We start from the raw sequence: 25,039 nt of genomic DNA on the forward strand, positions 1-25,039 counted from the left end.
ATATTCTTATCCTTAAGTTTGTTAACATCATATGGTCCACTTGGATATAAAGCATGAGAAACCCTCATCTGATTAATGTACAAGTAGACTTGACTCTTCTAAATGATATTAGCAACTTGAATTCACCAAATAATCAAGGGCTAAGAAAAATACATAAGATTAGCCCACTTTCTTTCTTTAACTTTATAAAGTCAGAGAATAAAATCAAATTATTCCATAATAAAGGAACATATGAGAGTTTGATTAATTATGATAGCTTGAGTTCCTGAATCAAACAGCAAAAGTCCCTAAATGACCATTGTCATGAAACATAATCAACAAGCCTTATCCAAGCTACTTGAGCTTTAAAGATTCTGCTTCTTTAAAAATGAACATCCATGGAACTTTGCTCCAGCAATTAAAACATAAAAGCAAGCACGTGTGCAATTACACACATCTGTGTTTTATTAGTACAAAAAATTACAGCTTGAAAATGACAGATATGGGTATCAAGTGGCTCAAATCACAGATGAAAACATAAATAAAATGAATAACCAGAAGATAAAGACAGGTGCATGTCATAATGACTGAAACAAATTGCATACCAGGTTATCGTATAGTTAAGATGGTCCTGTGGCATGACTGAATAACGTATCAAGGTGTTGACATCTTTTGGAACAGGATAAGGATTAGTTGCACTAACATCATCATTTATGTCTTCAATGTAGATGGTACTCTCTGGCAGACCACAAGCACGAGCAATCATGGGAACATCAACATAAAACCACTGGCCACTGTTTGGGTCATTTGCTGGAACAAATATGCTTGGTTTCTCACTTCCTCGAATTACTCCTATAACTCTTACAGGAGACATGGCAGGCTCTTCAGCCTGCAAACTTGGAATTACAATTTGGGAGAACCAAGTCAGCTTCTAAAACTAAACTTGAGATAGATTGTATCAAATGTCAGTATTTACTTTATTAGTAAAGGTGGTATACATGCGCATGGGGTGTGTGCGCACGCAAATATGTGTGTGTGTGTGTGTGTGTGTGTGTGTGTGGAAAAGAAGGGCATCAAAGTGTAGGAGGCTCTCACCACTACAGGGTCTGGGTAGAATTAGATGTACGCAGCTTTACCACTGCATGTGGGAAGACAGTTTTCGTGTTTCAAATTCAATGCATCCAGGTCACATTAGAGCAATCTTATCATTGTGCCAAGGCCCACCCTCTAATAAAGATGATAGATATGAAAACATCAAAATATACGACATGCAGTTACAGAATGATACATGCACGTATAAGCACACAATATATTGCACACATCCCTTCCCCCTCCCTAACATTTGACCTACCCTCAAGACATATTCAGATAATGCACATATGCACACCTGTACCAACACATGCACATAGATACATAATATTTATGTATCAAGGATTGAAAAAAAAGCTAAGTGTACTTGCCATGTACCAGCGCTGAGTTGGTGCAGCAGAGGCAAGTGTGCCTAGGTATCAGCCAAATGGGGACCATATCTCCTTGTATCAAGGCGTATCAACCCCATATAGGCCCTGTACTACTCAGTAAACTTTATAAAGGATCAAAGCATACCAGCCAGCTACCAATATGGACCAATTGTCAAGATTTGAATCCCTTGTATTCATGATGAATAAGATATGATTTAAGCAAAATTTAGATAACGATACCATAAGATACTAGGGGGAAAAGAAAATCATTGAATTTAGCTGTATACTATACAACATATGTGGCATGTCAACACAACATATGTAGGATGTCGACAATATGAGTTGTAGGTTTTGGGATTGTTTCGGTAATTGTCAGCAAAATCTATGAACAGTTCCCACAAGGCTGGCAAGGACTGGGGACAAGAGGCCTGCTGGGGTATGCAAGGTAGGGAGAAGTATACAAGAAGAGGGAAGGCCACTGAACTAGCAGTCCCAAGATTTTATGACGGGGATATTGGGACCATAAACCACTCAACTGCATGCTTCGCTCTCTGCCTGTATCCTCTCCTTCATGCTTCCCCGCCAAGTGATGGGAATAGCATTTGCACAGGAGCTATGGATCCAAAAAGTCTAATTATTTATTACTTGTAATCAGAATAAGCTATTCTTATTTATTTTTAAAAAATTATAAAAGAATGGCTATTATATGACGTACAGTAACATGATGCGCTTAAAAGCCATTAACAGATCTCAAATGTCTCAGCCCAGGGTTGTCAATAAGCATGCTATATCACATTAATACCACCATTCTGGGATCATACAAAAACTAGATTAACATCACATATAAATCAATAAGTTCGTGGAAAATAACCTTGGAAACTGCAGGACTCTTAGACCAAAACTTCCACCAAACCCTTTTCTCATTCTGCTTGGCATCTCCTGTTTCTAAATTGGAAGCTCTCTCAACATTCTGTGACTCTTCTAAATTGTCCCGCCAGCCCCGTGGGACCCATCCTCTGTTTACAAGGATGGGCAGCTGCATGCTGACAGAAGATTTATTAAAAAATTATATCAGCAAATTCAAAGAATGAGAAAATAATTTTATCTAATCAAGACCACGCTAAAAGGTCATAATTAGTAATTGCTGCAATTCATGAAAGATAATTGATATCCAACTTGATTCTCCACAATACACAGGACCCATAATATAATTAAAATTGGTAAGGTCCCAACAAAGAAATCAAAAGAAAATATTCTTGGAATTTTACATTTAATACAAATTAATTGTGGAATCTAACTCAAGCATTATATAAATTAAAGCAATAGCCTAATATCTCCTTGCAGTCCTGCATTAATCTGTAATAACAATAAAGATATGTTTAGTACATGTCTGATCAATGTGGTAGTTAGCTACACAACATGTTGACTTGATTTATCATGGTTCTATGTTATTTAGATTTCAAATAGCACAACATTCACTTAAGGATATTACTGATCAAAATATGGAACCAAGTTTAAGCTCAGGTGAAGGAAATATACCCACTGGTTGTTGACGGTTCACTATTTCCAAGGCTTTAGGTGCACAAGTCTTCTACTATGGGTGCCATTCTAGCTACAAAGGCTATTCCATGCTCTCAGTCACTTCTATGTCTTCTAATTGCTGTGCTATGAGTGATTGCTGCTGGTGCTTTATCCAACAAGCTGCTTCGTAAATGATTCATTCACCTTTTTTAATCGTTCATGCCTCATTTTAACTGGATAAAATCTTTTAAAGAAGAAGCAAACTTTGAACACCATGTGGAATAATTATGGCACTATCAAGCAGCAGCAGTGTCTAATATTTATTTATTACAATTGCATCCATCAAGCAATCATATAATCTCCAGGACCAATATAAAATAAAACAACAATAAAACAACCTCAAAATCACATTTCCAAGATCCCTAAACCTTAAAAAAACCATAATAAAAATAAAAAAATGTTGAATCTATACTCTATCACATGTAGGTATAGTAGCACTGTATCGACTCGATAGAAGACCAGTATGGTACTCATTGGTGAATCTTACTTGAAATTGAAACCTTGACTCTAAAGCCACAGTATAACTTCAACATCCTAAAATTAACCCTGAAATGACCTTCAAATACGTGATTCAGAGTTTCAAACTAAAGTAACCTTGAAAGGGAATTTTAAACAATGTAACTTTTCAGTCTAATAGAAAAATCCCAAAGCAAAACCATGCGCCTTTTCTTCCATGATGAACAAGGCGAAGGATATAAGTAGCGTTTTCCATACTAGTCATACCATACTCTACAAGTATGGCAATAATATACGCAGGACCTTACTGTCAAGCCATACAAAGACATACAATATCACTGCTTTGTCTATTGTAAGGACACCAAGAGGCATACCACATATCAAAACGATATCAGACTATACTGGTAAAATGAAAATTTTTGGTACTTCAGCACTTGTACAAGACCCCACATATGAGTCTAAAGATCATATTTTTGGGGGAGAAAATAGTTATAAAATCCCTTGCTAGAGAAAGAGTGGGCAGAGATGTTTCCATACAAAACTCCTTTTAGTGACTTTTTATTGGTTCAAGTTAATTATATGTTAATTATACAGTTTGTTTATTTCGTCCTTCCATTGAACATGCAACTGTTGTAGAGAAGAATCTAAAGAAGATTCAACACATCTTGTCCACCAAGTCTCTAATCACAAGCAAAAGTAAAAAAGCAGTTATTTTACTTCCCAACCTTCAAAACCTTGGTTTTGGATTCAACTAGCATGAAGGCACAATCTTGTGTTGGAGTTCCAACTCATTTTCACTTATAAGTCATTGAATTTATTCTGACCATTCAGTTAACCCAATTTCAACTCCATGGCTTCACTGTACATCCCAACACTCCAATATAACCACGTCGTCTATAAGAACTTGAACCCAAACTGCATCCTCGACCACAGCTCAACCATCTTAGACCTCAAGTCCTTCAACATAAACCTAGTTTCGAAGACTTTAAACCAAAGCCTGCTACAAGTTCAATAATTAGACTTAATTGGTTTTGCAAACAACTTGCTGCATATATTGTCAAGGTTGCCATGGCTATGCATGAGCTTGAGTTAGAAAATTCTTAAAAATCAATGGAATTGTATGTTTTCAATTATAATGGGAGTGTCATATATAGTTCATAGAAAGCACGTCAAAAGAAAAAAATATTGACAACAGAAAGGTTGCCAACTAGTTAACTTATGCAGTAACGAAATCTTTGATTTAATTACTTTAGTTTAACTTAATATTTTTTTCTATCATACAACTTAAATTATTAAAGGTTCATAGAAGCATAAAATATTCCAGCATCAATTTGCATGCAAGGGAAAATGTTATAAATGAGCTTTACTTCTCTCTTAGAGCAAATACTTTTTACTTTGAAGAAAGAATTAACTTTAAAAAAAAAAATCAATGCTGTCAATAAATCAATAACCAAACCAGTCACCTAAGACTAAGATGGCTGCAAAGATGCTATGAGCAATAGGCCGCAAAGGCTTGGGGATGAGAAAAAAATTGTTGTTGAAACCATAGGATTCATAATTCGGATCTTATGATCTGGATAAAAATAAGCCTAAGCAATGGATCCGATCCTTGGATCAGGATCAATGTAGGATCACAAGATTTAGATCCAAAATGAATTACACATTCCTGTGGATCACAAATCCAGCTTGATTATGCTAATTACGTATTAAATCATGTGCAGTTCCATTTCTACAATTTATGTGACTACATGGCTTTTCAATTACTGAGCAAATAAGTGTTGAGAAGTAAAATTTAGCAAGTATCTTATTGGAGCTCATGGAGTTAAAAAAAAAAAAAAAAGAAAAAACAAGTTGTGGATATTTGTATTTTCTTGCAGCCATATGTTAGAGATTTGTCCATGTCTTTTCCTAAAACATTTTATCTAAAAGGATAGTTAAATTGGTCGATGATATATAATTTTCTTGAATAAACAAACAAAATATTTTTTCATTAGACATGCGATATATGGGCTTATACTGGTGAAAATTAGAGTTGTATTATGTATGGCTTTCCATTGTCCATACATTTGCTTTATAGTTGATTCATACTTCAATTGTCACATTAGGTTCATATTTAAAAAGTGATAAAATAAATCAGAAAAAAATCTTACAATCTACAATACATTCTAATCTTGCAACGGCGATTTACGACTTGATCTCGATCTTAACAATATTGATGACAAAGATTCATCTCTGTGTCATGTGGTTAAGGATACTCCTTGTTCGGCCATGGATGTTGGGACCATGCTACTGCATCAATATAACATTCTCAATAGTTGTGAGTAAAGAGATGATGGTCATTGGGACATCTCATGATGAAAGGCAATAAACAAGGGAGGAATCCTATCCGCAACAAATGGAAAGATTATCACAAGTCTGACAAGAGAAAATAGATTTTGCGGTTTCAGACAGCTGACAAAAGTCAAGATATTATGAACGACTGGCTACAGAGGCTTGGACAGGATTAGGAGGCATTGGAGTGTTAAATATTTAAAGATAATTACTATTGGAAAATGGATGGTGGAACTGCCACCAATTTTAATATAAATTCCCAGTGCTTGGAAGGCAGTCTTAAACTAAAGAGATGAATATGATTGCTGCTGAGACATGTACAGAGACAATAAGAGGAACTTCACCTAGTTCCATGAAATCTATAAAACATAAAATACTATAAGCACACCTCAAACTGAGATACAATCTAAAACAAAACACATTAGGCTTGATAAACAGAACAGAGTGAAATCAGCTTTCTTAATAAAATTCAAAAAAAAAAAAAAAAAAACGATAGAGAGTGGGATTACTTACCTGCCAGGATCGGTTGCCCTTGGAATCAAAGGGGTGATGACATAATATCCGTTCTCAGTTACACCAGATATGCTTCGAGAACGAGGGCCAACAAAAATTGACTTGGTGTCATCAAAATAGCCCTCACAAATAACCCTTCTGAATTCCAAAGAAGCTGCTTCATGATCCAAAGAATGTATCTCACTCCACACTATGGGCTCCATCTCCAATCTTTTCCTCCTGTAATCCAACATATCTATCTGCCACAAATAATAAATAAGAACAATGACAGCGTTGTACATATAGACCAATCAGAACCTCAAAAGAGAGTGCTTTTATAAATCATAACAAACCAACCTAAACAAAAGTTAGCTAAATCCAGAAAAAACATAAAGAATGTGACCTTCTCAAGTCTTCGGAAAAGTTGCCAGGTTCCAAGGCCAAAAGTGATGGCACCGGGGAGGAAAAGCAGCAATTTGGACCATCTTCCCCTTTCTTTCTCTGGATCACAAGAAGATAGCCATTTCAGAAGCATAAAGGAGGCATGGATTCAAACAGAAGATGGCGAAGGAGATCAAGAGAGAGAGGGAGAGGGAGAAGGGCAACCTGGAGCTTGGGATGCGGATGGAGCTGCTACGGACGCGAATGACGCTGGTGGTGGAGGCGGTCGGAGAGTTGCTTCCGAGGTGTAGAAGGCGTAGAGAGGAAGAGCTGGCGCCGAGTTGCGGCGTATGGAGAGGAGAAGTCGGTGAAATCTTAGGGTTTTGGACAGTGAGGCCGCCATGGGGAAGAAGGCATGCTCTGCGCTTGGACGAATAAAATTTCTGGAGGCGGTAGCGATGGCAACGGATAGGGTACCCGCAAAATTTTCCCTACCCGTATCCGAATCCGTTTAAAATCTTACTATCCGAACCCGCCCCAAACCCGATTACCCAGCGTTCAAATCCATGTTATCACTAGCTTATAATTCCACACCATGCGATTTTCTCTTGAAAACATATTTTTATTTTATTGATAATAAACTAAATGCGTAGGACTCACCATAGTGAAGATAATTTATCGAAAAATAATAGTAGCTGTTTGACATGTCATAATATTTCTAATAATTTTAGATTTATTTATTTAATTTTTAATGAAGTAAAATAAAAATCTTTGGACTTTGGTATCAAAATTTTAAAAAAATTAAAAAATAAAATAATTTCGTTGCATATATTACTAAATCTAGTGTATTTTTCTTCTCAGATTTTTAAACCAAAAAAAAGAAAAAAAAATGGCAAACTAGGCCGAGAGATAAGGACTAAGGAATCTGATTATAATTCTACTTTAAAATTTCTATCAGTTATTGGTATGAAAGCCATGCGCAACTGTGTGAGATCTCTAGAGCTTGAACTCCAGTTGAACCCTGGCCAATTGATTTTTTTTTTTTCCAGGAGAAGGCCAGCCAACCAAAATTAGCTATATATATTGCTCCAATCTGAAACAAATCTATTGAGGTAGATCCTTGTCATTTATTCGACTAGCCTTTTTCCTCACCTTTCAACCGACTAGTTGTGCGATAATTCATATTTGCACCGACGGAGTTACTGTGACTCAACTCAACTTGGATCAATAAGCCTGGACCTAATCGGCATTCGACCGACTAATGGTGACGGAACTAATCTAGTCAGTGTTTAACCGACTTGATTCGACATACAACCTATATTTAGCTGGTGATATCCGACATTTATCCGACTACTTCCTCGGGGCCATACTGACTATCTAAATCGACGACGGTTATTCGATATGAACATTAACTACATGTAAACGTGAAGCACAATAGTTGTCCATGAGCAACCCATTACTCACCCTTGATAGCGATTAATGAGGTAACCACCCATTAAATGTCATAACTCTCACGTCTCGAATATGCAGGGATGAAAATTATACAATAATGGCATAACCTACCCTATAAATATCGATAAGCAATGGAGGATCGGATAAGTTTTAAGTTTGATTATTATAAGCTTTCGCTCTCACTTTTAGCTCTCTTTCGTTATTTTTTTTCTCTAGCTAACTTAAGCATCAGAGGATCCTTCACTGAACAATTTTTGGCAAGTGGACTTCTTTTGCAAGTTTTCTCCCATTTACCGTTCAAGTGCAACAACTCGGCTCCTGACCGACTATCTCATCAGAGACAAGCTGCAACAGTTTGGCGCACCAGATAAGGGGAAGAAAAGAAGTATTCTTCCAAGAACCTTAATGGCCAAGATGAGAGCACAAAATGCTTCCACAAGTTTCGCTCGATGCTCATCACGGCGTGATGCACCTTTGACGATCCTCGGGGAGCCTAGTGCTTCACGATCGGTGATAATCGTGGAGTAACAGCAATTTGCTGCACTTGTGCAGTAAGTGAAGACTTTGACGGAGGCTGTCCACAGTCTCCAACAGACATAGAGCAGCAGCGACGGTGGCGGCAGGAGGATCCGACGTCGTGGGACGTGCCCTCCAGATACAGTCGTGGGTCCCATTCTCTGTCCCATCACTCGACTCGACACTCCCATCGGACGAGTCACTGACCCATCCAACATTCATCTCGTCCTGACTCATGACATTCCCCACATGCTGATTCCAGTGATCGTCGGTCTCCTTCCCCTCGACAAATCTCACAAAAGGGGAAGAGGCCACGATCACAATCAAGTTCTTCTAGGGAAGGTTCAACCCCAGGATATTCTCAACATCCTAACGAGTCTCAGCGATAGTTGGATGAATACAACCGTAAGTTAAGGAAGCTGGTCCGCCATCTAGATCAGCTCCAAATAAATAATTGAGATTCCATCGACGAGCTTGGCATCAGCACCCGTCTGCTCTTCTCTCGATGAATTCTCGACGAACCAATGTCTAGTCAGTTCAAGATACCGTAGATAGAGCCATATGATGGCTCCATTGATCCGCTCGATCATCTTGAGAGCTACAAGGCTCTCATACTTCTTCAAGGAGCATCCGGTGCCCTCCTCTATATCGCCTTTCTGATTATTCTTCGAAAAATTATCCGAACATGATATTTCAGACTTCAACCGGAGAATATCCATTCATTCGAGCAGTTCGAACAATCTTTCGTGACATACTTCGGCACCAACCGAAGGATGTCACGAACTTTTGACAGCCTCTTCTCTATCAGACAACAAGATGGAGAATCTCTACGAGACTTTGTGGCACGTTTTAACACCGCCACCTTAGAGGTCTGGAACCTCAATGAGTTGACGGTCATCGCGGCCATCAAGCGGGGATTGTGAAGCTTCAGATTTATCTACTCTCTGGACAAGACTCTTCCTCGATCTTTTGTCGACCTCCTCGAGCGTGCGTAGAAGTATATTCGTGTCTAGGAGGATGCAATTTATCGATGCCAATCTGAGGGTAAAGGTCAGAAGGAAAAGGCAAAGAAGGAAGGAACCTCTGTGGGACCCAACCGAACCCGCGCTACGAGAGAGGCTCCTCCTTCCCAATTAAGTTTGAAGCCTAAAAACTTCGGTGGTAGGTATGACTCTTACACCCCTCTAATTACTTCTCGTGCATAGATTCTTATGGAAATAGAGGGGGACAGCTACCTTCGATGACCCCAGTCGATGAAGTTGCGGCTGGCGTCTTGCAACAGGAAGCACTACTGTCGGTTTCATCGTGATCGCGGTCACGATATCGAAGAATGCATCTAGTTAAAAGACAAGATAGAAGCCTTAAAGGTGGGAATATCTCGAGAAATACCTATAAGACCGACCTATGCAGCTGCCTGCTGATCCTCAAACATAGTCGCATCCCGAAAAAGAACCTCACACTTAACCTACATCGGGTGTGATCAACATGATCTCGATAGGATCGAGATTTCGAGGGGCTGACGATTCGGAAAGCTCCTCTAAACGTCAGCGAACAAACGACAATATTTTCTCTGAGGAAGATTTACGAAAAAATCAAACTCCTCATAACGACGCTGTTATTGTATCTATGATAATAGCTAATTATGATGTAAAATGATGTCTTGTTGATAATAGAAGCTCCGTTGATATGATTTTTTATGATTATTTCTTCTGGATGCGATTTTCTATTAACCAACTAAAACCAATCAATATTCCTCTAATTGGATTTACTGGCGATTTGGTCAAAGTAGAAGAAGAGATAGAACTCCCTGTTACTACCGAATAGTCACCTCGACAATCGACCGTGCAACTCAATTTTCTCGTAGTTTGAGTCCCTTCTGCCTACAATATTATTTTTGGATGATTTGGACTAAATGCGCTCAAAGCGATTGTCTCAACATATCATTTGCTCATGCACTTTCCAACGAGGAAGGAGACTGGTGAAATGAGGGGAGATCAATAGTTGGTCTGATAATGTTACTTAACTGTAATCAAAATAAAGAAGCCAACTAAATCTCTTTCCATCGATAGACTGGATCAGAGAGAAGAAAAAAATCGAGAAGAACCCACAGAACAACTCATCTCAGTACCCCTTAATGATGAAGATCTGACTAAAACCATCCAGGTCAGATCTTCAATGAGCAACGAACTGTGAAAGAAGCTTGTCACCTTTCTAAGGAAGAATGCAGATGTCTTCGTCTGATCTGCCTCAGACATGCGAGGCATTTCTCTTGATATGATTGTCCATCGACTAAATGTTGACACCAAGCATAAGCCGATGAGACAAAAGAAAAAAAATTTTACTCTCAAGCAACAGAAGGCCATCGATGAAGAGATCGACAAATTGCTGGCAGTCGACTTCATTCGTGAGGCAACCCACCCAGATTGACTTGCGAATGTCGTGATGGTCAAGAAGATAAATGGCAAATAACGGATATGCATTGACTACACCGACTTAAATAAAGTCTATCTAAAGGATAACTTTTCATTTTTTTAGATCGATCAACTAGTTGATGCTACATCAGACCATCAGCTACTCAATTTTATGGATGCCTTCTCCATCTACAATCAGATCTAGATGATGTCCGAAGATGAGAAAAAGATGGTGTTTATTATCGATAAAGGCTTGTACTGCTAACAAAGCCATGCCTTTTGGTCTTAAAAATGTTGGAGCTACATATCGAAAGTTGATCAATAAAGTCTTCAAAAATCAGATCAATTGTAACATGGAAGTCTATATCGATGACATGCTCGTTAAGAGCAATAAAGCTTCTCTCCATATCAATGACTTGACAGAAGCTTTCGATGCTTTAAGGCAACATCAGATAAAATTGAATGCGACTAAGTATGCCTTCGACATTACATCGAGAAAGTTCTTCGATTTCGTGGTGACAAGACGAGACATCGAGGCCAACCCCGAGAAGATCAAATCTGTTCTCGACATGAGGCCTCTTACTTCTCAGTGGAATATTCAAAAATTGTAGGATACATTGCGTCATTAAGCCGATTCATCTCCAAATCCACATAATGATGCTTTTCCTTCTTCAAAACCCTCAGGCATATGAAAGATTTCACTTGGACGAAAGAGTGCTAGAAGGCTTTCGACGACTTGAAGCAGTACTTAAACTCTCCTTCACTTCTGATAAAGTCGAATATTAGTCATAAATTATTCATGTATTTGGCTATGACTTCTAAAGCTGTTAGCCTGGTGCTGGTCCGAAAAGAAGATAAAGTGCAAAAATCCATCTACTATATAAATCGGGTGTTACATGGGGCTGAAATAAGATACTTTTGGATTGAAAAGATCGTCTTCACGATCGTCATAACTATTCGGCGACTACGATCTTATTTTTAGGCCCACTTGGTAAAAATTCTAATCAATCTTTCCTTGAGAACTCTACTTCAACAGTCAGATACTTCGAGAAGAATGGCCAAATAGATGATCGAACTCAGTGAGTTTGATCTTTCTTATATTCCTCGATCTTTGATAAAGGCTCAGATACTTGTCAACTTTATTGTCGAGTGCATGCCAACCAATGATAGTCAAGTCGAAGATCAATCCCAAGAAGAGACTTCAGAGCCTACATGGATTCTACAAGTGGATGGAGCTTCAAATGCTCAAGAATGCAGTGTGGATCTCATTTTAACCAATATCGATCAGATGGTGACTGAGTATGCTCTTTGGTTTAGCTTCAAAGCTTCAAATAATCAAGCTGAGTATGAAGCTCTGATAGCCGAACTGAAGATCGCTAAAGATCTCAACGTAAAATGCCTAAAGGTGTTCACCGTCTCTCAACTAATTGTCGGCCAATTTTGAAGAGAATATAAGGCTCGAGATCCTACTCTTCTCAGGTATTTACAGAAGCTTAGATCTCTGCAAATAAATTTTGACTATTTTGAGATCTTTCGCATCCCCCACTCGGAGAATGCCTGAGCTGATTCTTTATCACAGCTTACTACTTCTAGCTATAGTGAGCTGAAAAAAATCTTCATCAAGCATCTTGAGAATCTCAATATTGATTCTGAAGAAGAAGTACATCCAATCCAGATCGATCATGAATCAAGTTGGATTGATCCGTTCGTCAAATTTTTGACTAACGAAATCTTGCTACCAGATTCTATTGAGGCACGCTGAATGAAAAGATTGGTGGCTCAATGCATGATCATCGACAATTAGCTGTACTAAAGATCAGTGTCTTTGCCTCTACTCAAGTGTCTTCGACCTTCCGAAGCTGACTATGCTCTTCGAAAGGTATACGAGGGTATTTATGGCAACCACTTGGGGGGCAAATCACTGTCCAATAAAATCCTTCGGCAAGGATATTATTAGCCAACCATACAAAAGGATACTGCTAACTTAGTGCAGAAGTGCGACAAATGTCAAAGGTTTGCCAATATCCAAGACTTCCGTTGAGTCATCTTACGACATTTCGGTACCTTGGTCATTTGATCAATGGGGAGTCAATATACTCGATCTTTTTTTATTTGTTAGTGGATAAAGAAGGTTCATCATTGTAGCCATCGACTATTTCACCAAGTGGGTAGAGGCTGAACCGCTGGCATAAATAACAAAAAAAAAGACTACTGACTTTCTATAGAAATCCATTATTTGTTAATTTGGTCTACCCCAAGTGATTATCATCGATAATGGTCGATAATTCAACAATGCCAAGTTTGAAGAGTTTTATGCGAAGTATCATATCATCCACAAACTTACTTCGATCGGACATCCGAATCTAATGAAGAAGCTAAGGTAATCAATAGGACAATACTACAATGTCTAAAAACAAAAATTGGTTAAACCAAAGAAAGTTGGATCGATGAACTCTACAGTGTCCTATGGTCTTATCAAACAACTCCTCAGATCTCAATTGCAGAGACTTCTTTTAAATTGACATTCGGGACAGAAGCCATGATCTTGATAGAAATCGGCCTATCTTTGACTCAGGTGGAACATTACGACAAACCGACCAATTTGGACAAGCGACAAGGTGATTTAGATTTGCTCGATGAAACTCTAAGACAAGCTTAACTAAGGATGGCTTCTTATCAACAAAGGATAGCTCGATACTATAACTCCTAAGTCAAGCTCAAGATCTTTTGAGTGGGAGACCTAGTCCTTAGAAGAGTCAAAGTCTCCAAACCGACCGAGCAAGAAAAACTCTCTCTGCTTTGAGAGGGCCCCTATAAGATTTCAGCAGTTTTATGATCAAGGGAGTACAAACTTGAGAATTTAAACAGTACAGAAATTTTTCAAACTTGAAATCAAGGTTTTAAATCTCATGGGATGGGGCCGTCCCAATTTTCTGCTGGAACGGGATGTCCCACATCCTACCTTGTCCCGATGGCCGTCCCAATCAGGCATCCCGGTATGTACTTGGAACACCCATTTATATATATAGATAGTATTTTTTGAATTTATATTAAAATTTTACTGGTCTATTTATTATTTAAATATATTTGAACTTTAAAAGTGATATAGTTATAATAGATCGATTCTATCTAATACTAACACTCTGATGCATTATGATCTTCTAGGTTATTGAAGATTATTTGTTGATTATGAAGCGAAGATTTCTCATATTTGATGTATCTATAAGTATTTGATAAAATAAAAATATCGAAGTTTGATGAAAAACTGTAATCCATACAATTTGAGCTTAGTCACTTGTACATAAAAATATAAATATGCTAATAATTTTAATTTTCAATGTTACATAAAATAGATTCATCAGTTTAAGATAAACATATCAAATTTACTACTAATTTCAAGTGGAATACCTATGATGCTCATAAATATTTGGATCTTACTCATAATTCAAGCCATGAATATGATATCAATTTTAATACTGAGCCCATTTTTGTTCATCTTATATTTGATATTATCCAGGATAACCCTCTTGATAGTACATTGGGTAAGAAACTACCCATCCATGATTAGGATATTGAGAGGTAATACCATACTATGGTCCGAAAAAGTATCCATATAAAGGTGGATACTGCATATAAGAGTACTCCTCAGGATATGACTATTGGAAGGATATATCTGTATGATTTATAGAAAAAGAAGGGTCATAATATGTACTTTGGCTATTTGATGCTCCAACAGATCCTATTCTGATTAATGATGATGACGATCTAGCTTGTTCAGACTCTAATTTACTTCTCCAAGCTTCTTTATCCATCTATGCCATAAACTCTGGATATGCTTGACGTCGACGTTCTTTAGTTATTCTCAACTCTTCATAAAAATAATTTCAAATATCTATAGCCTGTATGCCACATCCTGCAGCAATTCTTTTTTCCCTCCTTCTATGGGACAGCAACTCTTCTTCATCCTGATATCTAGATCTGGATCTAGCTCCATGGTCCTAATCCTGTGTAGCATGGGTAAAATATGCTTCTTCAGTGAAAGGACTGATCTCATATGCTTCACCACCCCCTCCACCCTGACTATCATAATCATCAGATCCATCATCACTTTTGCTATCATTATCATCGTCACTATTATCATGAGATGATCTAGGCAATGAAATCTGAGAGCTTAGATGTTTCAGTATGACCATCTTGAATCTGCACATCATTAATAGTCTCTAGTGCATCAATTATTGTCTTTCTTTTTGATTTGGACTTTGCATATCTCTCCTCAACTGAAACTCTCGACTCCCTTTCGAGCTCTGACTAGCCTTTGCTTGTTGATTTATTTTACTTCTACTACTGGTCCCAATGCCCTAGTTATCTTTGAAGATCCTTGTTTGATGTCTTAAACTAAACATTCTACGATCAAATCATTGATCGGAATCTTCAAATTGCTTGTTTTCAATCCACCATCGTCTCTACCAGTATCTCGCATTTCACTCTGAATGAGGGATAAATGAGAGGCTATCCATTGGTCCACATCTTGTATTCCTGCTTCATGCGCTATTATTTTGTATGGTCGGGGAAGATCTCCTGGCTCATCCAACATCAATGGGTCTCATGCTTCTTGATTTGTGATCCAGCTCAACATAGGATCCTCCTCATCATGGATAAAATCCTCTTCGAATGGGTCATCTTGTCTGAGCTCTTTTTTCTCATTGACATACTTGAGCTTTAACCTCATATTATAGTGGACAAAAATTAGATCTCTTAATCTTTGTGAGGTTAGATGATTTTTGTTTTTTATATGGATCAGAGCAAATATACTCTAATTGCACTCGCATCCATTTGATGAGACAGTCTGTGATAAAATTTGAATGATAATTTTTTTTAGATTTGGTGTGGATGTATCCCACTGGACCCACCACTCTCTTACATTCAAATAAATATATGTATATGAATATTTAAATCCTCAACTATACATAGATGTAAAGATAATAAAAATTAGTCTCATATTAATACCTAGTGATATTTTGGATATGGATCAGTGTGCTCCTTGTTCTCCAAAGCTCTCTTTCTTCTTTCGAAAATTTTTTTCCTATCTAATCAATATAGACTTCTCATTGAAGATCATTTAATTTTAAATTTTTAATAAATTAATATAATTTAAAAATATATCAATAATCCTACTATAATAAGCATCTACTCATTTATTACCTCACTTATAGTTTCTGTAGCCAAGTCCAGATCACCTTCTAACCTATGCACCATATTTTTCAGGGCCATCAGAAGCTCCTCATCCAAGGCAATATTATAGTCAAATTGATATTTAAGATTTAAATAATAGACTGTACAAAAAATAAGAATAATATTAATTAAAAATAAAGATATTCATAGTTTATTCGATAAAGGATGAGTAAGAGTCGAGATTAAAATAAATTTTATCTGCTAAGTGCAATTCCTTCTTTATTTGAGTTTCTTATCTGTCCTCAATGATGCATAAATTATTGGGAATAGTGTCCCAAAGTCAATCGTCAGTCTGTTGACAGTTGTGCTCATTTTTGTATTTGTACATAAATTATAAATTAATAAAAATTATTTTGATATTTTTTATCATAAAATATTTCATCTTCTAATGAACTCCTATGTTGTGGTGAAGTCCTTAGGACTATTTAGACTCGATAAAGGAGGATTTATCGTTTAGTCCTTAAATCTGTTTGCGATCAAATGATATGTTGTTACCAAGAACGACAACGTTTATCAAGCATAGGTCGTTGTGTGCCATATAGGTTGGTTGTCCTCTTAACCAATAAGTGTAGAGACACTGATATGGCATACAGGTGAGATGTAAGGGTACATCTGCACTGAACGTGACCGACTCCGGAGCTATTTCTACTGTCAAGATTTGCTCCAATGGAATATGGGTATAAATATCTCTCCGACCTGAGACCACCACGGTGACTTGCAAGCAACTCACTGCACTAAGGCACTGGACTACCTGAATTTTTAATTCAGTGACGGAAGGCTGCTGGGTGTAGTCAAGTACTTGACTTGTCGGTGCGTGTGTCAAGATGGGATTGACCACTCCAGTTTAGGAGCTGTGTACAGTCATGTTTCAATTTAGCAAAACTTTGACCAGGGTAGTCCTTGTCAGGAGTCACAGGACTGTTTGAGTTGAGCACGATTCGGATGATCTGATCAGGGTTGACAGTTTAACCCTGAGTCATCCTAAACACAGGGGTCAAAAGGATGAATTATACAGTAACCATATTCATGTAGGTTCTGAGTATTGCGATTGCAACTCTTTGACCTATCCGAACGTCGGGTACCATTGCTAGATGGTCACTTCGATTAGTACAGGAATTGGTTCCTGTGCTACCGGCTTATGTTCGAACCTGCAGGGTCACACACATTAGAGGTTCCTATCTGATCTGATGGCTGGTGTAGAATCCTACATATTTGAGACTCAGTGATCAAGAATCTGGATTCTTTGATCATGAGTTCCACACATTATGGATATCGGGGTCAAGAGTCCCATTGGTTGGGACTTTCCGATCAAGGTTACATATCGATGAATTCTGATGTCCGATTGCCCATCGGATTTGGACTCAGTATTTATGAGAGGTTTAATTAGTGATTTGATCGCTAATTAACTCAATTTGATGGAGTAATTATTTTTGGATCAAGTTCAATTGAATTGGATTCAGTTGGGTTTGACCCGATTAGGTTAAGAGTTGACCTAATCATCGAGATGGTTTGATCCCTGATTTGATCAGGGATTGAGCTTAGTCAATTCTTGATTTGATTAGAATTTTATTGAGCCTAATTAAGCCTAATTAAGTTAGATTTAAATTAGTCTAATTAGACCTAACTTATTTGGTTCAATTAGGTTGGTTTAAATAATGAAACCACCTTGATCCAATCTCCATGCGCCACCTCACTTCCATTGCACCCATTTGAATTCATGAGAAGGAAATTCTCATGAATTTTTTTCTCACGCCAAGCCCTCTCCATGCCCCACTTTAATGTGCCAAATGAATGGATAAGAATGATTGGTTGGCCATTCAAATTCAAAATAAAGTTTGAATTTGAATGGGCAATCGATTATTACGCCTTATCCCTTTTTTTATGCCCCATTTATTACATGAGAAAATGTTTCTCATGAAATCACTTCATGCACAATTTTAGCCACGCCTCACACCTTTAGTGGATAAGGGATGAGTTGGTGTCTATTTGAATTTAAAATTTGATTTGAATTCAAATGTGCAATTACTCATCTTTATCCTTTCTTTTGGATCAGACGTTTGACATTGTTATAAAAGGAGGAGAAGAGTGGGGCATGTAGGAAGAAGATTTTTGGAGAAAAATTCTGGGGCGTAAGGAAGTCTTGTGCGTGAGAAGGAAGTCCATATCCTTCCAAGAGAAAAAAAAAAAAGAAAAAAAAGTAGGTGCAAGATTTCTGGTGAGTTCCCTAGAGTTTTAGCCTGGGGTTCGGAAAGTGAGAAAGTGAGCTACGAGTGTCGTGAGCCCACAAAACCTCAGGGAGATCTTCAACATTTTCTCAAGCACGTCTGTTGATGATCTAAAGTGTCTGAAGAATCGACAGACATCGATCGAAGGAGTTTGATCAGTATCTGCCGTCAAAAGGGCTCTACAACGAGCTGGCACTCGTGAGGAGTCGATCAGACCGGAAGCTTCGTGTGGACGATCTGTAGAGGTCAGACACGCTGTGTGACTGCATTGCGATGATCAGACTCTCCCAACGATGATCAGATTACGGCGATCTACTACCCGCACAAAGGTATTGTGTTCTGAACACATTACAATAAAGTATTTACTGTTCGAATTTGAATTTCAAATTTAAATGAATGCATGCTATATATCATATTTAGATCCTAGTATAAGATAAATTTATGTTAATTAATTAGATTAATTAATATTTTTCTGCTGTAAAATCATAATTTTGAAAAAGTTTTAAAATTACCATTTTACCCCTGTACTGAATTTTCCCCACAAATGGTATCAGAGCGGGTTCTTAGATATGATATATATACTTGCATGCGTAGATTAAGTTGTAATCTAAAAGTTTAAATTTGAAATTTGAAATTCAAAATTTAAATTTTGAATTTTGAAAGTTATTCAAAATTCAAATTTCAAAAATTTGAAATTCAAATTTTGAAATTTAAATTTTGAAATTTGAAATTCAAAATTCAAAATTCAAAATTTTAAAATTTAAAATTTGAAATTTGGTTGAAATTTTAAATTTAAAATTTAAAATTTAAAATTCAAAATTTGAAATTCAAAATTTTGAAATTTAAAATTTGAAATTTGTTTGAAATTTGAAATTTAAAATTTAAAATTTAAAATTTGAAATTTAAAATTTGAAATTTAAATTTTAAAATTGGTATATTTAGATATACTTGATCCAAGTAGCAAGTAATCGAATTGGGTTGGTTGCCATGGCCATCCGGTTATAGGAGAAAAGTAGGGTTTAAAGGCCCTCTCCTCCCATTCGATGGGGTCTCCTATGGCGGTAGGGGTACCGCTGTAATTATATCTCATGCAGATGAAGCAGCGAAAGAAATTAATTGTAAAGGTTCAATTGTGAAATTTATTATGAATGTGTTAGATTAGATCTAAAGGAATATTCATGATTTATTTTGATTGAGTTATTTTCTGTTATATAATTAGCAATAGGATTGCTATTTATGAAATGTGTTGATCTATTTGTGAAATGAGTTAACATATTTGGTGAACAGAAAATAAAACCTTTCAAATTTAAAAATTATTTTCGAAATATCAAACCCTGACCCATCAGCCCAAATACTTAATTAAAAGAATTAAGTGTTGTCTAGTAGGTCTAGAATTGTGAATTAAGACCTAAGACAATTGCATAAACTTGTGGGTCAATGGGTTAGATGGATTAGGTCCATAATTGGGTTAGACCTAAGGTTAGCTTAAAGAAATGGACTAAATTAGAGTAATTGGTCAAATCTAATCAAAAGTTGAATTAGATTAGGTCAAGGATACTCTAGACTCAACTTCAATAGTTGTAGTTGAATGGGTCCATGTCTTTAACTAGATCAAGATAGACTTAATTCATGGCTACACGGTGGAACCCTATTTACTAAGTTGATCAAATTAAAACTAATGAACCGGTTGGTGTCTAAGGTAAGTTTGGCAGTTTGACCAGTAGTTTTTAAACGGGAGCTACTCATAGTGATTTGATCTCTGACGAGTTAATGGCTTATCCCCACCACTGATCTCACTTACCTGGCCAACCTGGTGAATTAGGTTTTGATTAGATCACTTGGTGATTAGGGCTCACCTATGTCATTAGGTAAATCAGTGTGACTGATTTAGGTGCTCCTAATGCCGGCTTTAATTAAATCTTTTTTAATCTGACTTGGTGAAGTCAGTGGGAGGATTGAAATTGACTGGATATTTTTCTTCTCATCTATCCTTTAATAAAATCCTCAAAAATTATTCGATCCCTAAAATGATTAAGTTATAATGATAACTAAGTCATAGCCTCCCATTAAGTGAATGATAATGAGTCTATTAGTTTAATAATCATTGGAGGCCCAAAGGCCTGGTGCTTATTGACTAATGAAATTATCATTCATAATATGATAATTTGGTTTGAGTCTTTCTGATGGTGGTCAGGTTGGCTGGCCAAAGTCGGGCCTGATCATTTATTGATCCGATTCATCAAATCAAATCATGTTAATGGTTGGACCTAATCAGATCTTTTCAGTGGAGGCCAAAGCCTACTGATTAGGTTCTGGGGCAAAATCAATTATTAGAAGTTGTTTAGAGAAATAACTGGTTATGAACCTACCCATAGATGCACATGGGTTGACCAACCAAAGTTGGGCTCGTGTGTAGTCTGTGTGGATTCTAGTACCCACTAAGAAATTAAAGTAATTCCTCGAATTGGAAGCTGAGGCTACCAGTTCGTAAAAATACTGGGAGAAACTTTAGAATAAAGTACAACTCTTTAGTATTAATAATTTATGTACTAATATAGGTCTGATTTTCCTTTACAAAGCTATGGCCACTACCCTGTCGCTCCGGTCATTATTAGATAATGACAAGCTCATGGGACCTAATTTCGATAGCTGGTATCGAAAATTAAAAATCATCCTTGAGCATGAACGGATCTTTTATGTAGTAACGGATCCAGCACTTGAGGAGCCAGCCTCGAACGCTAGAGGGACGGTCCGAGACACTTACTAGAAGTGGCTCAACATCGCACCACCGTTCGGTGCATTATGCTGGCGGCAATGAATGATGAGTTCAGCCGCAAGTTCGAGAATGCCCAGCCACAGGAGATGCTTCAAATGTTGAACGACTCCTTTGGCACGCCTGACGACGTTGAAAGGCACAAAACTAGTTGTGCCATTTTTAATGCTCGGATGAGGGATGGAGCCTCAGTCACTGATCATGTACTGTACATGATCGAAATGATTGAGCACCTAAGTAAACTGAGTTTTTTCCAGCACGAGCAGCTCGATAAGGATGCGATCCTTAATTCTCTGCCCAAATCCTTCCTTCCCTTCCTTACTCATTTTCGAATGACAAAGCCTGCAGTGAACTACCACGGCTTGTTGGGGTTGCTGCAGAACTTTGAGAAGGACCACCAGCTCCATAAGGAGTCGGTAAATATTGTGGGAGGGTCTTCTTCTGGTCGTCAACCCTTTAAGAAAGGAAAGAAGAACAAGAAGAAGAAGAATAAGAAGGTGTAGCCGCATGCTGGGATGTCTGCACAGGGTCAGACCAAGAAGCGCAAGCTCGACCAGAGTCAGACGGAGTGCTTCTTTTGCAAGAAGCAGGGGCACTGGAAGAGGAACTGTCCTCTATACATTGCCTCATTGGACCCGAACAGGCCAAAGAAGAAGCAAGGTACTTATATGATAACACCTTGCAATTTTTTTATTTGTGATACTACTGCCTGGGTATTGGATACCGGAAGCCTTTATCATATTTGCAATTCGATGCAGGATCTGCAGGTCAGTAAGAGATTTGATGAAGGCGATAGATTCCTGAACGTTGGAGATGGAAGCAAAGTTCCAGTTCTAGCATTAGAAATCATGAACCTTGTAATCAATTCTCGAAATATAATTTTGAGTGAATGTCACTATTGTCCAAGCTTTTTATTAAATATTATTTCTGTAGGTCTTTTGGCCATGAACGATTATCAATTTTTAATAAAAAGAAATATTTGCAATATCATTTTGAATGGTGTTACAATGTTTGTTGGATAACTTAATAATGGAATTTACTATCTATCACAACCTGTTAATATGGTTCAAACCTCCGGTAAATGCCCTAGAATAGATAATGTGTCAGAAGTCTACCTTTGGCACTGTAGGCTAGATCATATCAATAAGAACAGGATAAACAGATTGGCTCAAGAAGAAATTCTTGAAGTAGGTGATTGTGAATCACTTCCAACCTGTGAGTCCTGTCTTCTTAGTAAAATGACCAAATCACCTTTTACTGGAAAAGGTGAGCGAGCCAGTGAACTCTTGGGTCTGGTACATTCTGATGTATGTGGACCCATGAGCTCAAGTGCAAGAGGTGGATATTTTTACTTCATAACCTTCACAGATGACCTATCGAGGTATGGGTATGTCTATTTAATGAAGCATAAATCAGAGTCATTTGAATTATTCAAACTATTTCGAAATGAGGTAGAAAAATAAACTGGAATGTGTATTAAAACTCTTCGATCTGATCGAGGAGGTGAATATCTTTCCAATGATTTTCTGACATATCTTGGGAAGAATAAGATTCTCTCTCAGTGGACTCCTCCTGGAACACCACAACATAATGGTGTATCTGAAAGGAGGAATCGGACCTTGTTGGACATGATTCGATCCATGATGGGGTTTGCTGGTCTGTCAATCTTCCTCTAGGGATATGCGCTCGAATCGGCTTGTTACCTTCTAAATAGAGTTTCGAGTAAGTCTGTAACCAAAACGCCATATGAGATATGGATAGGACGTAAGCCAGTACTCTCGCACCTTAGGGTTTGGGGGTGTCTGGCTTATGTTAAATGTTTAATTACGGACAAGCTTGGATCTAGGTCTGACAAGTGTAATTTTATAGGGTACCCAAAAGAGATCAAAGGGTATTACTTCTACCTAGATGATGAGCGAAAAGTGTTTGTCAGCCTTAAGGCAATCTTTTTGGAAAAGAAGTTCCTTGGTGAAGGGACTGTTGCCTCTAAGGTCGAATTTGACGAAGTTCGACAGGTGAAAAAATCGACACAAGTTACTGAACCTGAACCGGACTTGGTTAGATCAGATCCGGAGCCCATTGTTCAAGCACCCTTAAGGCGATCTGGTAGAGTACCACGTCAACCGGACAGATACTATGGTTTCTTGATCCGAGACGGTAATCCTATCGAACTTGATGAAAACGATGAGGATCCGATCACCTACATGGATGCAATGCAGAGACCTGACTCTGAGAAATGACTAGAGGCCATAAAATCCGAAATGGAGTCTATGAAGGTCAACAATGTATGGACATTGGTTGACCCACCTGAAGGAGTAAAACCTATAGGCTGTAAATGGGTCTTCAAGAGGAAGAGAGGCGCAAACGGAAAGGTGGAAACCTATAAAGCCCATCTGGTTGCCAAGGGATATCGTCAACGTTATGGTATAGACTATGACGAGACATTTTCTCCTGTGGCAATGCTCAAATCCATTCGGATTATGCTTGCGATAGCTGCCCATCTGGACTATGAAATCTGGTAGATGGATGTGAAGACAGCTTTTCTAAATGGAGAGCTGGATGAAGAGGTATATATGATACAACCTGAAGGATTCACATCCACAGATGAGTCTAAGGTGTGTAGGCTATAGAGGTCCATTTATGGACTTAAGCAGGCATCACGGAGTTGGAACATATGTTTTGATAAGACGATCAAGACGTATGGCTTCGTTAAGAATGGAGAAGAGCCCTGCATTTATAAGTGGACTAATGGTCCAGTAGTAGTATTTCTTGTATTGTATGTGGATGACATTCTCTTAATCGAGAATGATGTCCCTGCATTACAGGGAATAAAGATTTGGCTGTCGTCACAGTTTTCCATGAAGGATCTGGGAGAAGCTTTGTACATCCTAGGGATGAGGATCTATAGGGATAGATCTAAAAGGTTGCTTGATTTATCTCAGTCCACGTATATTGATACTATGCTGAAGAGGTTCAACATGAAGAATTTCAAGAAAGACTATCTTCTGATAGGCCATGGAATTTTTCTCCCGAAGAGGGATTATCCGACAACACCTCAAGAGAGAGAGCGTATGAGTAGAATTTCATATGCTTCGACAGTAGGATCTATCATGTACACCATGACATGTACACGATCAGATGTGGCATACTCACTTGGGGTAGTGAGTAGATACCAATCTGATCCAGGAGAGAATCATTGGAAGGTTGTTAAAACCATCCTGAAGTATTTAAGAAATACTAAGGACCAGTGGCTAATTCAGTTTGCGAGACGGAGTATGTCGCTGCATCAGATACTGCCAAAGAAGCGGTGTGGCTGAGAAAATTCATCACCGAGCTCGGAGTAGCACCCTCCCTTGTTGGTCCAGTTCTGCTCTACTGTGACAGCTCTGGAGCCATTGCTCAGGCGAAGGAACCAAAGGCACACCAGCGGACGAAGCATATTCTGCGCCGCTACCATCTCATCCAAAAAATTATGGATCAAGGTGACGTCGATCTTCAGAAGATCGATGGAAAGGAGAACTTGGCTGACCCATTCACTAAAGCCATTACGGTGAAGGAGTTCGACAACTACAAGTCGAAGATGGATATTAGATACTGCACCGATTGGCTTTAGGTCAAGTGGGAGATTGTTGAGAATAGTGTCCCAAAGTCAATCGTCAGCCTGTTGACGGTTGTGCTCATTTTTGTATTTGTACATAAATTATGAATTAATAAAAATTATTTTGATATTTTTCATCATAAAATATTTTA

At 37.9% G+C, this 25,039-nt stretch overlaps 1 protein-coding gene across 2 annotated transcripts in view; it reads right to left on the reverse strand.

The window, feature by feature from the left end:
* The window catches only part of LOC105060680 (surfeit locus protein 1), a 13,549-nt gene extending 6,417 nt beyond the window's left edge, over positions 1-7,132 (reverse strand). For both annotated transcript variants that reach the window (XM_073247681.1, XM_010944477.4), the window contains exons 1-5: positions 6,906-7,132; positions 6,703-6,800; positions 6,321-6,559; positions 2,311-2,482; positions 585-868 (exon numbers count right to left, since the gene is read on the reverse strand). In XM_073247681.1, the coding sequence (XP_073103782.1) occupies positions 585-868; positions 2,311-2,482; positions 6,321-6,559; positions 6,703-6,800; positions 6,906-7,083 (971 nt within the window). In that variant the 5' untranslated portion in view covers positions 7,084-7,132. The remainder of the gene's footprint in view (positions 1-584; positions 869-2,310; positions 2,483-6,320; positions 6,560-6,702; positions 6,801-6,905) is intronic.
* Positions 7,133-25,039: the final 17,907 nt, after the last annotated feature.

Source organism: Elaeis guineensis, chromosome 13, assembly GCF_000442705.2.
Source record: "Elaeis guineensis isolate ETL-2024a chromosome 13, EG11, whole genome shotgun sequence".
NCBI classification, from domain to species: Eukaryota; Viridiplantae; Streptophyta; class Magnoliopsida; order Arecales; family Arecaceae; genus Elaeis; species Elaeis guineensis.